The following is a 13,131-nucleotide window of genomic DNA, read 5'->3' on the forward strand; positions in this document are numbered from 1 at the left end:
GGTCAGAGACCAAGGGTCCATGCTGATGTTGTTAGATTTATCAGCTGCCCCCAGTATGGTTGGTTGGTTGAGAGTGCAATGGGCAATTTCTCTTAGGCTACCTCTTGGCTTGGAGCTGGGGGAGAGATTCCCAGTTCATGTAGACATGCCCACACTAGTTCTCCATGGAACTAGCAGGCTAAAAATAGTGGGGTAGCATGGGCAGTGGCAAGTGGCAGCATGGGGAAGCTTCCCTGAACATGTACCCATGTGGGTTTGTACTTGGGGCGGCTAGCTTGTGCTGTCACTTGTCACTGCCTGTGCTATTCTGGTGACGCTGCTATGTATAGCACGCCAGCTTGAAGAGAGCTAGTATGAGTGTGTCTGCGCATTCTGGGAATCATACCCCTGGTTCCAATAGTAGACGTAGCCTTTAGAAGGATCTTGCATGGAGAATCACACAGGAGTCCTTTCTATCTTCCCCATCTTTCATTGCTTTTATGAGATAAGAGGAGATAGTGAGCTGTTATGGCTTGCAATTTTCTCCATGTAAAAATGAGATATCTGCATCTTTTTCATCAAATCTGGATTGGCCCTTTTCTTGCTTTCCAAATACCTGGCCATGATCAGGACCTGGACAAAAGTGGGCTGGTTGCTTTAGGCTCTTGCTTGGCGGGTCAGAGTTATGCTACCAGGCTCAAGGAAGCATCTTAAGAAAATGTCAGGAGCTTTGTCTGTATTCTCAGCTTAACATGTACAACTGCCTGTTGTCATAGTGGTTTTCAGTATACTTCTACAAGTCCAGCACAATGGGGGCCTGACTGGAACTTCTGGGCTCTGCTGTAATACAAATGATACCAGGGTTTTTCTGGATCTAAAATGGTTACTGGTTTCCCAGATAGCAGCACTGACTGACTGACTACCCCATTAGCAGTCTGCAATTTTTATAATATGTAGTCCTCCCATGAGTGCAGGGGACTGGACTAAATGACCTCTCGAGGTCCTTTCTAATCCTACAATTCTATGATAATGTAACTTCCATAGGTTTACCCTTCGAAAAATCTTTCTGTAGCTTTGGTTACTCAGACAGACTGCCTTTCTTGCACTAAAGCATAGTGAGGCTAGTTTAAAGTGAAATACTGTTAAGTATGTCTGTACGGTATTGAACTTGTTTAACTAGATGTTTTAAAAATCACACTAAGTTAAACTGTTGCAGCTGTCCATGCAGACAAGTCCTAAATGGATTAGGAATTGCTTTAAGCTAAACTGAATTAAGCCTCTCTTAAACCAAAATAAATATGTCCATACAGGAGTTTACATTAATTTAACTAAAACTGATTTAAGTTAAAACAGTGCAACTTCCTTGTGTAGACGAGTCCTAGCTGGGCCGAAGACGCAGCTATTTGAGAGACAGGCTATCTCCTTCTAACCAATCACAGAAATTACAAATGCGTGCAAACAACAAAAAACAAATCCTGTTGGTTTTGTGAGGTTGGTAATGTCAATCTCAGTGAAATATCCCTGCTGTGGGCCTCACCTCTGCTGATTGCAAGATCCCATCTGCTCGCTTTTAAGGGAGAGTTGTAATGTGACCTCTTTAACTTAGCCTTTTCTTTATTGCAGGTTTTTAGCTGAGTGTATCATTTGTTGATGGGTGGCTTAGGGCAAGATCAAATCTATTACCTTTGTAGAAGTACTTGTTTTTAATTATGTACATGTAAGTGGTGCCAGATACCATGACAGTAAGTACTTGGATATCTATGACTTCCTAACCGCCATCACTACTTACTCCGGAGTAGTTAACACAGACCTCAATAGACTGAGGGTTTTCTCCCTTTTTAACTTTAATTTTGACATGTAAATAATTTATTTTTGTTCTAATTTTGGCAAACTTCTTAAACTTATACATGATTTTTTAAATTTAAATGGATAGCTGGACCAAGCAGGAACCTGACATTTCCTGAGAGACCCCTCCAGCATCATTAGAAATGTAGAAGACATAATAGCTCCCATTGCACCTTTCTTTTGAGACACCAGGGGATCCTCCAAGAAGCCTGAGATGACCTCCATCCCACCTAGGAAAATATCTTGGAGTGTCTTTCAGATCCCACTTTCCCTGCAATACTATACACCCTGAGAAATTACCTATTGCCTTTGAGTACCTCTGATTCTTCTCCAACAAGCCTGTAATAACCTCACCCAATTTCCCTCAACCCACAATTCCATGATACCTTTCTTGTCACCCTCCATCTAGCCAGTGTGTCCTTAACCCGGCTACCAGTCTTTCCTGTACCCCTTTCCCAATGCCACAGTCTCAGGGAGTACTTTTCAAAGAACATAGGGTGTTTAGTAACCACCCTGGTATCTGGAAGGAGGGCACGCTTTCTTCAGGTACCATGATGCTCAGTTGATTGTGAGAACACAAACAAGTTAATTTGCGTGCAGCTTTTTTTATTTTAAAGAAGATTAACTACAAAATGCTGCTTCACTACAGTGTTAGGGCTGAACGTTTAAATTCAAAAGTTAGGAAATCCAAAATGTAAGGCTCCATAACAACATGTACTCTGCCATTTTATGCACATGTAACTCAAGTCAGGAAAGCACGTAGCACATGCTTACATGCTATCATGAATAGGAATGGATTTAAGTCCTGTTTACTTCAATGGGATTTAAGCACATGCTTCAGTCGTGGCCTAATAGGGATACTTTCCTGAATCAGGGCAATAACCTGGTTCTCTGGTGCATTTTATACTTTGTGTCTTTTAAACGTAGGTCCCAATTCTGTTCTCACTGATTTTGATAAAATTATTCCAAACTTATGGTGGTGTTAGCAAGAGCAAAACCTAACCGATCTTACCATTGCTAGTCATTTCAGGGTTTGACAGCTAAGTCTTTAAAGCTGCATGTAGAAAAATAAAATGTATTATTCAAGTATTTAACTGTCTGAAATGGTGTATGGAATGGTGTCCGAGCCCAGTAAAACTTCGTGTTGGAATGGGTGTTATAACAAAGTCAAGTAGTTATTCTGTTAGCACAGCCATTCTTTTTACAATAACTTTTTAATGTTTATAAAAGCTGGAAGTAAGTGAGTTTATATTCTGCTGTCTTGTTACAGCCTTACTTACATGTGCAGGGCAGGAGCAATCCAGACAGATGATAACTGCATTGTTTTAAAGGTAAGCTGGTTACATAATTTGTTTGACATTTAAGCAGCAGTTAAACCAGAGTTTTATCACACTATGTGTTTGTCACTATTTTATTTGTGTACATCTGTAATAAAGTGTTACAAAAGCACTGTTGATTCTATGGGGGAGAGTTTCAAAGGCAAAGTGCAGTTAGTTGTCCAGATCTCTTTAAAAATTAGATGCTTAGCTCCCATTTATGCTTTTGAAAATCTCCTTATGTATCAATACATTCATTATAAATATTTAATAGTGATGACATTTTAATTCTGTTTATTAAGCTAGTTACAGTAAGTCCGAATCCAGGAAAAAAAGTTTGGTACAAAATCCATTTTATATTTGTCAAGTTGCAGAAACTTTAAAAGTTGCACTGCAGTATTGGACAATCATTTGGAAAGAACATGCAAAACTACTTATCAGGCTCCCGTCTGAATGCAAGTGATAATCTATCATTTGTGATTGATTGTTTTAAGAGACAGTATTCAACAGATGGTACTCTGTGCTTCCTTCAGTTTAAATTTTTTAATCTGAAAAAGCATCTCTGCTAATTATAGTTTCATAAAATATTTTTCTTAAGGATCTGTCTGGATATTTTTGTGTTCATCATTCCGTATATGGTGGCGGGCAAGTGAAATCTTTGATACTGTTATCGTGGTGTGTTAGGTATGATTTGTATATCCAGCCTTCTGTCAGGAAATTGCCATTTTAGAGCACCCCTATAGGAATTACACAACTTTGTGGTTAGTTATAGAACCATGGCTAGCACTGACAACTAGAATGTTCATGTATCAACTAGAGATCTGAACATTCTAGAGCTGAGGGATACAAAGAATGTGCCCTCTTAAGTATTTCTTACTTCCTCATTGTATGCTAGACAATGCAGTCAAAGAACCTGTGCATTCCCTTGTTCAGTCTGTTAATTGTTTGAATAGTAGTAGAATTTGGTAGGTTTAAGAGCTGTCGGTCCAGTGAGACTTCTGTATCCATCATCCCAGATGATGGGAAACAGTTCAGGTTTAAGAAATACACAATCTAGATGTAAAAAGAAAAGGAGTACTTGTGGCACCTTAGAGACTAACAAATTTATATGATCATAAGCTTTCGTGAGCTACAGCTCACTTCATCAGATGTGTGGTCGAGCAGCGTTCACAGTATCTCTTTGACATGTATGATCTTCTTGCCCCTACCTGGGAGTGGGAGGAAACTCCTGCTGTGGATAAGGCTTAGCAGCCAAAGAGTGGAACCAACTCTCATCAGAGTTGTCAGCAGCAAAACATTATCCTCTCCCAAACACTTCAGGTCTCAGATTTGAAGTCTTTTCATAGAAGAGGTGGTTGTCCTTGGCCCTGAGGGGCTTGTATGTGTGATCCTAGGTTCCATCCCCTCCCATGAGGGGACAACTGATTGTTCTCCACAAGCCTCAGAGTACCAGGAATCCACGATACAACTGACAGCTGTACTTACAGCACTGTGAGGACTAAAGCAAAGAAGTACTTGTCTTCTCTGTCTCACTTAATTGTGCTCCAGTGCTGATGTCTCCTCAAAGCATCAATCTGTGCCAGAGGGGCTTTCAGCAATCTCTTTGTTCAGATCTGTCCTTGAGGCCTATGAAATCCTAAGAGCAAGAGTTGTTCAGGAAATGGAAAGGCATATGGTGCCTGAGTTAGTCCCTCGCCTAAGTGCTGTGAGCCGGAGGAGGGGGCGGGGAACAGCATTGTAGATCCCTGTCCTCTTCACATATTTGTTCAAATTAATCTTCTCATCTCTTCCTCCTTTTCTCCAGGAGTTGGTAACCTGCATGACTCAGGCTTGTAGTATCCCTTTTATCTCAGTTCAGGGTAAATTCCACCCACAAACTATTTGACCTTCTTTGAGCTAAGGTGCTTTGCGAATCTGCTGGAGGGGTTTGGTCCATCCCAGTTACAGTTTCAGTAACAAGAAGTCCAGACTCTTATCAGGTTTCCAGTATGGTTGAATTCTTCTTAATTGCCCAGTTTCTGGATTATTGGTAGTGGCAGCAGATTTTTAAATGGCAAAATTCAGCAGTGTTTTCCATCTACCCGCTTTAATAGTAAGGAAGATGCCTCTGCCTAGGAGGAAATTGTATTTCTCTGCTACCTTAGCCATGAGAGTGAGTAATAATCCGCTGCTCCTGGGACATTACAATGATTCCAGATGGAGTAAGGTTTTCTTCTTTACAAATCTGGTTCTGAAGATCAGTGACAGATTTTGTTCAAAAAAAGAAAAGGAGTACTTGTGGCACCTTAGAGACTAACCAATTTATTTGAGCATAAGCTTTCATGAGCTACAGCTCACTTCATCAGATGCATACTGTGGAAAGTGTAGATCTTTTTAGCTAACCAAAAAGATCATCTAAACTTTCCACAGTATGCATCCGATGAAGTGAGCTGTAGCTCACGAAAGCTTATGCTCAAATAAATTGGTTAGTCTCTAAGGTGCCACAAGTACTCCTTTTCTTTTTGCGAATACAGACTAACACGGCTGTTACTCTGAAACCTGTCAGATTTTGTTCACTGACCAGAAGAGGCAGGATGGTGCTTGGAGATTATTTTGTAGCTCTGATAAGGTGTCTCAGTTCTTAGTCCTGTCTCATGAAGATTACCTCAGGAAGTACAGCTGTAAAATCGTCATGTCTTTGTGAGTCCTGATTTTGTCGATTTAGCAAAACAGATTGAACTTTTCTACTTTCCAAGGTATCAGGTTCATGACCAGGTCTACTGGGTTTTCAGAGCCATAGGAAATATTAGGCCTTTGAATTCCAAAGCAGGTCTGAGTTCCAACAGCCTGCTTTCTCATCCTGTTTTTAGTCTCACCAGAAAGGGAGATCCAATCGGTCTGTGCAAATCTTTCCCTAATAATCAGAGGTCACCTCCCTCTACTTCAAATGTATCTGTAACTGCTGTGACTCAGTGGCAGTTTGAAGGTTTACACGGGACCTCTATAACTAGTCCTCAATTCTACTCCTACCCTTTTCCACTTCCTTGGGACTGTCCAATTTCAAGGAATAAAAACCGATCACTTCAGTTCTATAGAAAACTGAAAAAAGCTGTATCCTCCAGTTTTGAATTCATGCCAGAATCCAACCTCTTCCCCATCCCATTTCATGTAAATTAAAATGAATGGAACATGTGGCTAAATCCTTTTATCTAAGTACAGAATGCTATTACTAACCCCATTTTACCGCAGGGCAGCTAAGGACTTGGAGAGGGGGGTTACTGAGCTAATATTCTCCAGACCCAAGGTTCCCTTTTTCCAGGATCAAAGCACACCAAAGTCTGAAATCACTTGTTTAAAAAACAGTCCTTAAAAATGAAGGTCTCAGTTTCCTTCTGTTCTTCAGAAAAGAGAAACCATAAATCCGGAAAAACCCTCTTCCCAGGGCAGAAACAGACCTCAGTCTCTGGTCTCTTCCTTCCTCAAGAAAGTGAGGTAGAAAATCCCATGTAAGCTTTAAGCAAACACTCTTTCTTCAGGATTGAGATATGGAAAAGCCTTAAAGAAACTTCAAACAAACTCACCTGTCTTAGAAATCTCACTTCTCTGGGAGCTGATTTCCCTCATTGTGGCTGGATCCATGCCCCCAGCAACGACCTACCTCTTCCTTTTAAGTACTCCTGGATAATTTCCAGAGAGGCTAAAACAGGGGTGGGCAAACTACAGCTCAGAGGCCACATCCGGCCCTCGAGCTCCCGCCAGGGAGCAAGGTCCAGGGCTTGCCCTGCTCTGGTGCTCCAGCCGGGGAGCGGGGTCCGAGGCTTGCCCTGCTCCATGTGGCTCCTGGTAGCGGCGGCATGTCCCCTCTCCAGATCCTCTGTGTAGGGGCAGCCAGGGGGCTCCGCACGCTGCCCCCACAGCTCCCATTGGCCAGGAACTGAGGCCAATGGGAGCTGCAGTGGCAGCTCCTGAAGAGGGGGCAGCACGCAGAGCTGTCTGGCCAGCCTAGGAGCGGGACATGCCGCTGCTTCTGGGAGCTGCTTGAGGTAAGCACCGCCTGGAGCATGCACCCTGACCCCTCCCATACCCCAACCCCCTGCCCGAGCCCTGATCCCCCTCCTGCCCTCAGTCCCAGCCCAGAGCACTCTCCTACACCCCCAACCCACAATCCCTCTACTGTGGCAGATTGCTGCATATCTGATCCCCAATAACTCTTTGGTGGCAATGTCATTAGTGGAAAACTAGATTACTTACTAGTAATTGGAGTCCTAATAATATATGGTCTCCACAGACCTATACTCCCTCACACTCCTTTCCTGTTGCATCAGGCCCTCTGTTTTTCCAGTCCAGGGGACATTAAATGAATGAGGAGAGGCCACATGCCTCTTTTTAATCTTCGTCTCACTGCTCATCTCCATGAGGGATAGCCCATGGACCTCTCTTGGGGCTTTCTGCTTTCAGCCATTCTCAGGTCTCACAGCTTGATATGCAGATTCCAAGAGTTGAACTACATGAAGGCAATATTTTTTTAGCACTCCTGTTACTGCTAAGGAACTCAGCTTTTTTTATTTACACCATGAGTATGAGACATAAATCATTGCAACATGTTCTTGTTAGTTTTTTTTGTTTCGGAATCAGTCTATTTCTACTGCCAGAAGCTGCTTCTTGTGGCAATACTGAATTGGGAATGTTTAGAATCAAAATGGGATACTTGATGTGCTCATTTTTACCTTGGTACCTAGAAGCCTCTTGCATAGCAGTGCGGGTGAGTTCTGAGGACAAATCATAGGGTTCTTTTCTACAGCACAGCTTTGCAAGTAAAGACTATTAAGTAGACATATGAACTTCCATACAGAACATTTTGGTTGTGGGTCCTTTCTGGACATGACGTTTGCAAGGAGTATTATGACCAAAAAAGATGGCAGGAGAGAACCCTATAGCGCAGTGATGACTGCTAAGAAGAGCCTATAATTAAATAAGTTGAACTTAATTTGTGTGTATATTCCCACAACCATTTGAACCGTTTTTCTTTAAGAGACTTTGGTGAGGAAAATTGCTCTTGACATCAAACTGAAATGGAATCTATAAAGACTTACGGGTTATCTTCTCTGAAAATAAAGTTGAATTCTGTACCCTCCAGACACTGCCAAGTTTGGTTCGGATGTGTAGTAAGGAGAGATTGCTGGAGGAACGAGTAGAAGGAGCCGAAACACTTGCCTATCTAATTGAAACAGATGTTGAGCTCCAGAGAATTGCCAGTATTACAGACCATCTTATTGCAATGCTTTCTGACTACTTCAAGTATCCCAGCTCAGTCAGTGCAATCACCGATATCAAAAGGGTATGTGTTTTTTCTCTGTCAGTTCAGAACTTCTCAGAGTACATGAAAGAGATTTTGAAACTGCAAATGTGTGTCTTGAGTACTCAGAACTTTAATTAAAGTGGTCTTTCAGTTGTTGCACTGTTGTATTAATGCCTGATCCTACACCTCTTGAAATCAGTGGGAGTTGGATCAGGCCCTCAATGTCTTTGGCTCTTTAGGCACAAGACCTTTCTTTTGTTGTATGACTCTCCCTCCTCCCACACTGAGGAGGAACATTCCAGGCAGATAACACTGTAGGAGCAGTGAGCAGGCAAAGGCCTGTTAACCAAGCACTCTGCAAAGCACCTACTACACCACCTTCTAGACCGTTCTTTAGCCTCCTTTGCAATGGGAGCATGGAGTTGCAGACTCAGTCTCCCTGTCTTGCTTACTCTCTCTAACTCCCCCCCTCACTGGGGAAGGGAGAACATAAGAAAGGAATGTTGATCCCAGGGATGGAAAGTATTCTTGGCCTTCCCCCGCCCCTTCTTCCACTGATTTGGAATGTACTCCAGAAAGACAAAGGCCCTGTAATCCCATTTGGTTCTGGAATAGCCCGGGAAAGCACAGTTGGCAGATTTAGTTCCCAAACTCCTATAATATGGGGCTGCTCCTGCTTACCCATGTTTACAAAATGCTCTGAGAGCCACACAGGAAAAAATACCACATAAGTACAAAGAATTGTTAGCCAAATTTTAAATGGAATAAACAAGACAAAAAAAGAGGTTCAGTAATTGGCTGGGAAGCATTAGACATTGGCTAGAGAATCAAAAAACCAACATTCCAGACCTGAGTCTGACACTGTGTTTTTAACACTTTTTATGAATGTCCACAGCAAAGATCAGCGGCATTGCACATGTATGCCTAACTCAGCCATGTGGTGAGTGTATTTTGTGAAATGGATAATATCTTGTAAATTGTAGATGGAATGAGGCAGGGCTCTGCAGGATAAATTGATTGTCCTATTTAAAAATTGTATATAATCATGAAGTAATGTACTGTACTGTAATGCGGATGCACTGGGGCAGAGTTAAGCTTATTCAGACAACCTTACCTTTGGCATTTCTTGACTTTTGAGTGCTTTACCCTGCAACCTCAACATTCCCTTGACAATGTTTTTCATGTTGAATTAAATAGATACCATTGCTTCATCTGTTGGAGCCTTTCGGCCAAAGTTCTAAGAGCCGTTCTGGTCCCTTAATGCCATTCATTTTTATGGGACTGCAATCTGGATCCTGTGGCACCTTAAAGACTAACAGATTTATTTGGGCATAAGCTTTTGTGGGTAAAAAAAAAAACACTTCTTCAGATGCATGGGGTGAAAATTACAGAAATAGGCATAAATATGTATTGGCACATGAAGAAAAGGGAGTGAGTTACCTTACAAGTGGAGAGCCAATGTTGAAGGCCAATTCAATCAGGATGGATGTGGTCCACTCCCAATAATTGATGAGGAAGTGACTGTAAGGTAAGGTAACTCCCTTCTCTTCATGTGCCAATATATATTTATGCCTGTTTCTGTAATTTTCACTCCATGCATCTGAAGAAGTGGGTTTTTTACCCATGAAATCTTATGCCCAAATAAATCTGTTAGTCTTTAAGGTGCCACTGGACTCCTCATTGTTTTTGTAGATACAGACTAACACGACTACCCCTCTGATATCTAGATCCTAGTAAATCTAGTTGTTTTCCCCCAATCTGACCATGTAACTCTTTCTGTGGGGTGGACATGGCGAAAGGAGGACATTTTGGTCTGACTTGTAGAGGAGGAAGAGAGTGGGACTCATTTTGTCTTGGAAAATGTAACTAATCTCATCCTGTATTTTGAGAGGTTGCATACATATGTTTCTTGGTTATTACTGTTTATCTGTATAGGCTACAATTCAGCAAAGCACTCACATGTGTGCTTAACTTTAATTATTGACTTCAATGGGACATAAACACATACTCAAAGTTAATCTACAGTTTCAGTGGTGATCCTGCCTCTTTGGTGTGTAATGCAATCAAAACTCAAGTAAACAGGCACTAACCTATAACGCTTAAGAAAATACCATGTGCAAGTTTAAATGATCTTTCATAAAGTATCTGACTTCGATTTACTTTTTTCAATAGCTTGACCATGATTTAAAGCATGCTCACGAACTGCGCCAGGCTGCATTCAAGCTGTATGCTTCACTTGGAGCAAATGATGAAGACATCCGGAAGAAGGTGAGTCTGAGAGAGGGTCATCCTTTGGTGTTGGCAGCCGTCATGCAGGGAGTGACATCAACCTGGAAGTCATGGTGGAGTGCATTATCACTGATTGAGACAAAGCAGAGAGAATAAAAGCATAAGTGAAGAATGAATAGAATGCAACTTTGGTTTTTGTTCTCGTGTGAACATGTTGGATTTACAAATAATGTGTTATGTTAACCTTATGGTGCAGTTCTTCTGCATGAGTTCCAGAGATATTTGATTTCACGCTGTGATGCAACAAACGCTATGACAAAATATAATACTATAAATGCTTATTTATGGAAACACCTCCTTTCTAATGCCATAAAGAAATTCACATCTCTCGTATATTGTCCTTCAATATATGGCCTAGTTTTATTCTTAATTTTTGCTAGTATGCAAATATTGTGCATATAAAGCTTTAAGTGATGTGTTTATGGTAAGTGGTCAGCGGAAATTAAAAATCTCTAAAAATGGTTTTGATATTGTAGCATATCCCTTTATTCTTCTTCCAGCAGTGTCCTTATGGGTGCTCCACTGAGGTGTATCGGTGCCCCTGCACCTCTAATCGGAGAAATTTGGTAGGAGTGTTCACGTGCAATCTCCCTCCCTTGTGGTCTGCCTCTAGGCTATCTAGCACTGCATGGGCAAACTGCCTTCAGTTCCTTCTCGAACATCCTTCTCGAATGGAATGAGCAGTAGTGTCTTCCTTCTTTACATTGATAGTGTTTAATATAAATGGTAGCTATTCTTAGAGTTTCCATTTCTTTTTAGTAGTCTAGAGGTTCCATTTTTCAGTTTAAAAAAAATGGAGTGCATTATCCCCCCCCCCCCACACACACACACACACAGACCCACTCTCCTGTTGGTAATAGCTTATCTAAAGTGATCACTCTCCTTACAATGTGTATGATAATCAAGGTGGGCCATTTCCAGCACAAATCCAGGGTTTAACAAGAACGTCTGAGGGGGGGGGAAAGCAAGGGGAAATAGGTTACTTTGCATAATGACTTAGCCACTCCCAGTCTCTATTCAAGCCTAAGTTAATTGTATCCAATTTGCAAATGAATTCCAATTCAACAGTCTCTCGCTGGAGTCTGGTTTTGAAGTTTTTTTGTTGTAATATCGCAACTTTCATGTCTGTAATCGCGTGACCAGAGAGATTGAAGTGTTCTCCGACTGGTTTATGAATGTTATAATTCTTGACATCCGATTTGTGTCCATTTATTCTTTTACATAGAGACTGTCCAGTTTGACCAATGTACATGGCAGAGGGGCATTACTGGCACATGATGGCATATATCACATTGGTGGATGTGCAGGTGAACGAGCCTCTGACAGTGTGGCTGATGTTATTAGGCCCTGTGATGGTGTCCCCTGAATAGATATGTGGGCACAGTTGGCAACGGGCTTTGTTGCAAGGATAGGTTCCTGGGTTAGTGGTTCTGTTGTGTGGTATGTGGTTGCTGGTGAGTATTTGCTTCAGGTTGGGGGGCTGTCTGTAGGCAAGGACTGGCCTGTCTCCCAAGATTTGTGAGAGTGTTGGGTCATCCTTCAGGATAGGTTGTAGATCCTTAATAATGCATTGGAGGGGGTTTTAGTTGGGGGCTGAAGGTGATGGCTAGTGGCGTTCTGTTATTTTCTTTGTTAGGCCTGTCCTGTAGTAGGTGACTTCTGGGAACTCTTCTGGCTCTATCAATCTGTTTCTTCACTTCCGCAGGCGGGTATTGTAGTTGTAAGAATGCTTGATAGAGCTCTTGTAGGTGTTTGTCTCTGTCTGAGGGGTTGGAGCAAATGCGGTTGTATCGCAGAGCTTGGCTGTAGACAATGGATTGTGTGGTGTGGTCAGGGTGAAAGCTGGAGGCATGTAGGTAGGAATAGCGGTCAGTAGGTTTCCGGTATAGGGTGGTGTTTATGTGACCATCATTTATTAGCACAGTAGTGTCCAGGAAGTGGATCTCTTGTGTGGACTGGACCAGGCTGAGGTTGATGGTGCAATGGAAATTGTTGAAATCATGGTGGAATTCCTCAAGGACTTTAAGAAGAACTTAAGAACTCCGGAGCTCAAGTTGAAACTTCTCCTCATGGAGGGTGCACTTAAGCTGCCAACTGACCTTGGTCCTGAAGCCTCATCAGGATGCAGATTGTCCCCAGAGCCTTCAACCCCCAGAGGGGTGAGATCATGGAAAAAGTCGGCTGACTCCCCCCGCAAAGCCTCTAGAAAAAAGGTTCCAAGCCCTCAAACCTAGTCCTTGACCAGCCAGAGAGGATCCCCGGCATCCTCAGTTATCTCTGTACCGACGGCTCTGAAGTGCGGTACCCAGAAACATCAGGAACCCTCCGCTGAGCTTTGCCATGGCACCTAAAGATCTTTATGTGCATAGGCTTGGATCAACTGCACTGTCTGCCAGGGATGAGGACAGAGACTGTACCACCTCT

The 13,131-nt window shown here is 42.3% G+C and overlaps 1 protein-coding gene across 10 annotated transcripts in view; it reads left to right on the plus strand.

The window, feature by feature from the left end:
• Positions 1 to 13,131, plus strand: part of ARMC8 (armadillo repeat containing 8) — a 184,486-nt gene that overhangs the window by 126,735 nt on the left and 44,620 nt on the right. For all 10 annotated transcript variants that reach the window (XM_048862922.2, XM_048862926.2, XM_048862928.2 and 7 more), the window contains 3 exons: positions 3,095 to 3,155; positions 8,257 to 8,457; positions 10,591 to 10,686. In XM_048862922.2, coding sequence (XP_048718879.1) covers positions 3,095 to 3,155; positions 8,257 to 8,457; positions 10,591 to 10,686 — 358 coding nt within the window. The remainder of the gene's footprint in view (positions 1 to 3,094; positions 3,156 to 8,256; positions 8,458 to 10,590; positions 10,687 to 13,131) is intronic.

Source organism: Caretta caretta, chromosome 9 (genome assembly GCF_965140235.1).
Source record: "Caretta caretta isolate rCarCar2 chromosome 9, rCarCar1.hap1, whole genome shotgun sequence".
Classification (NCBI taxonomy): domain Eukaryota; kingdom Metazoa; phylum Chordata; order Testudines; family Cheloniidae; genus Caretta; species Caretta caretta.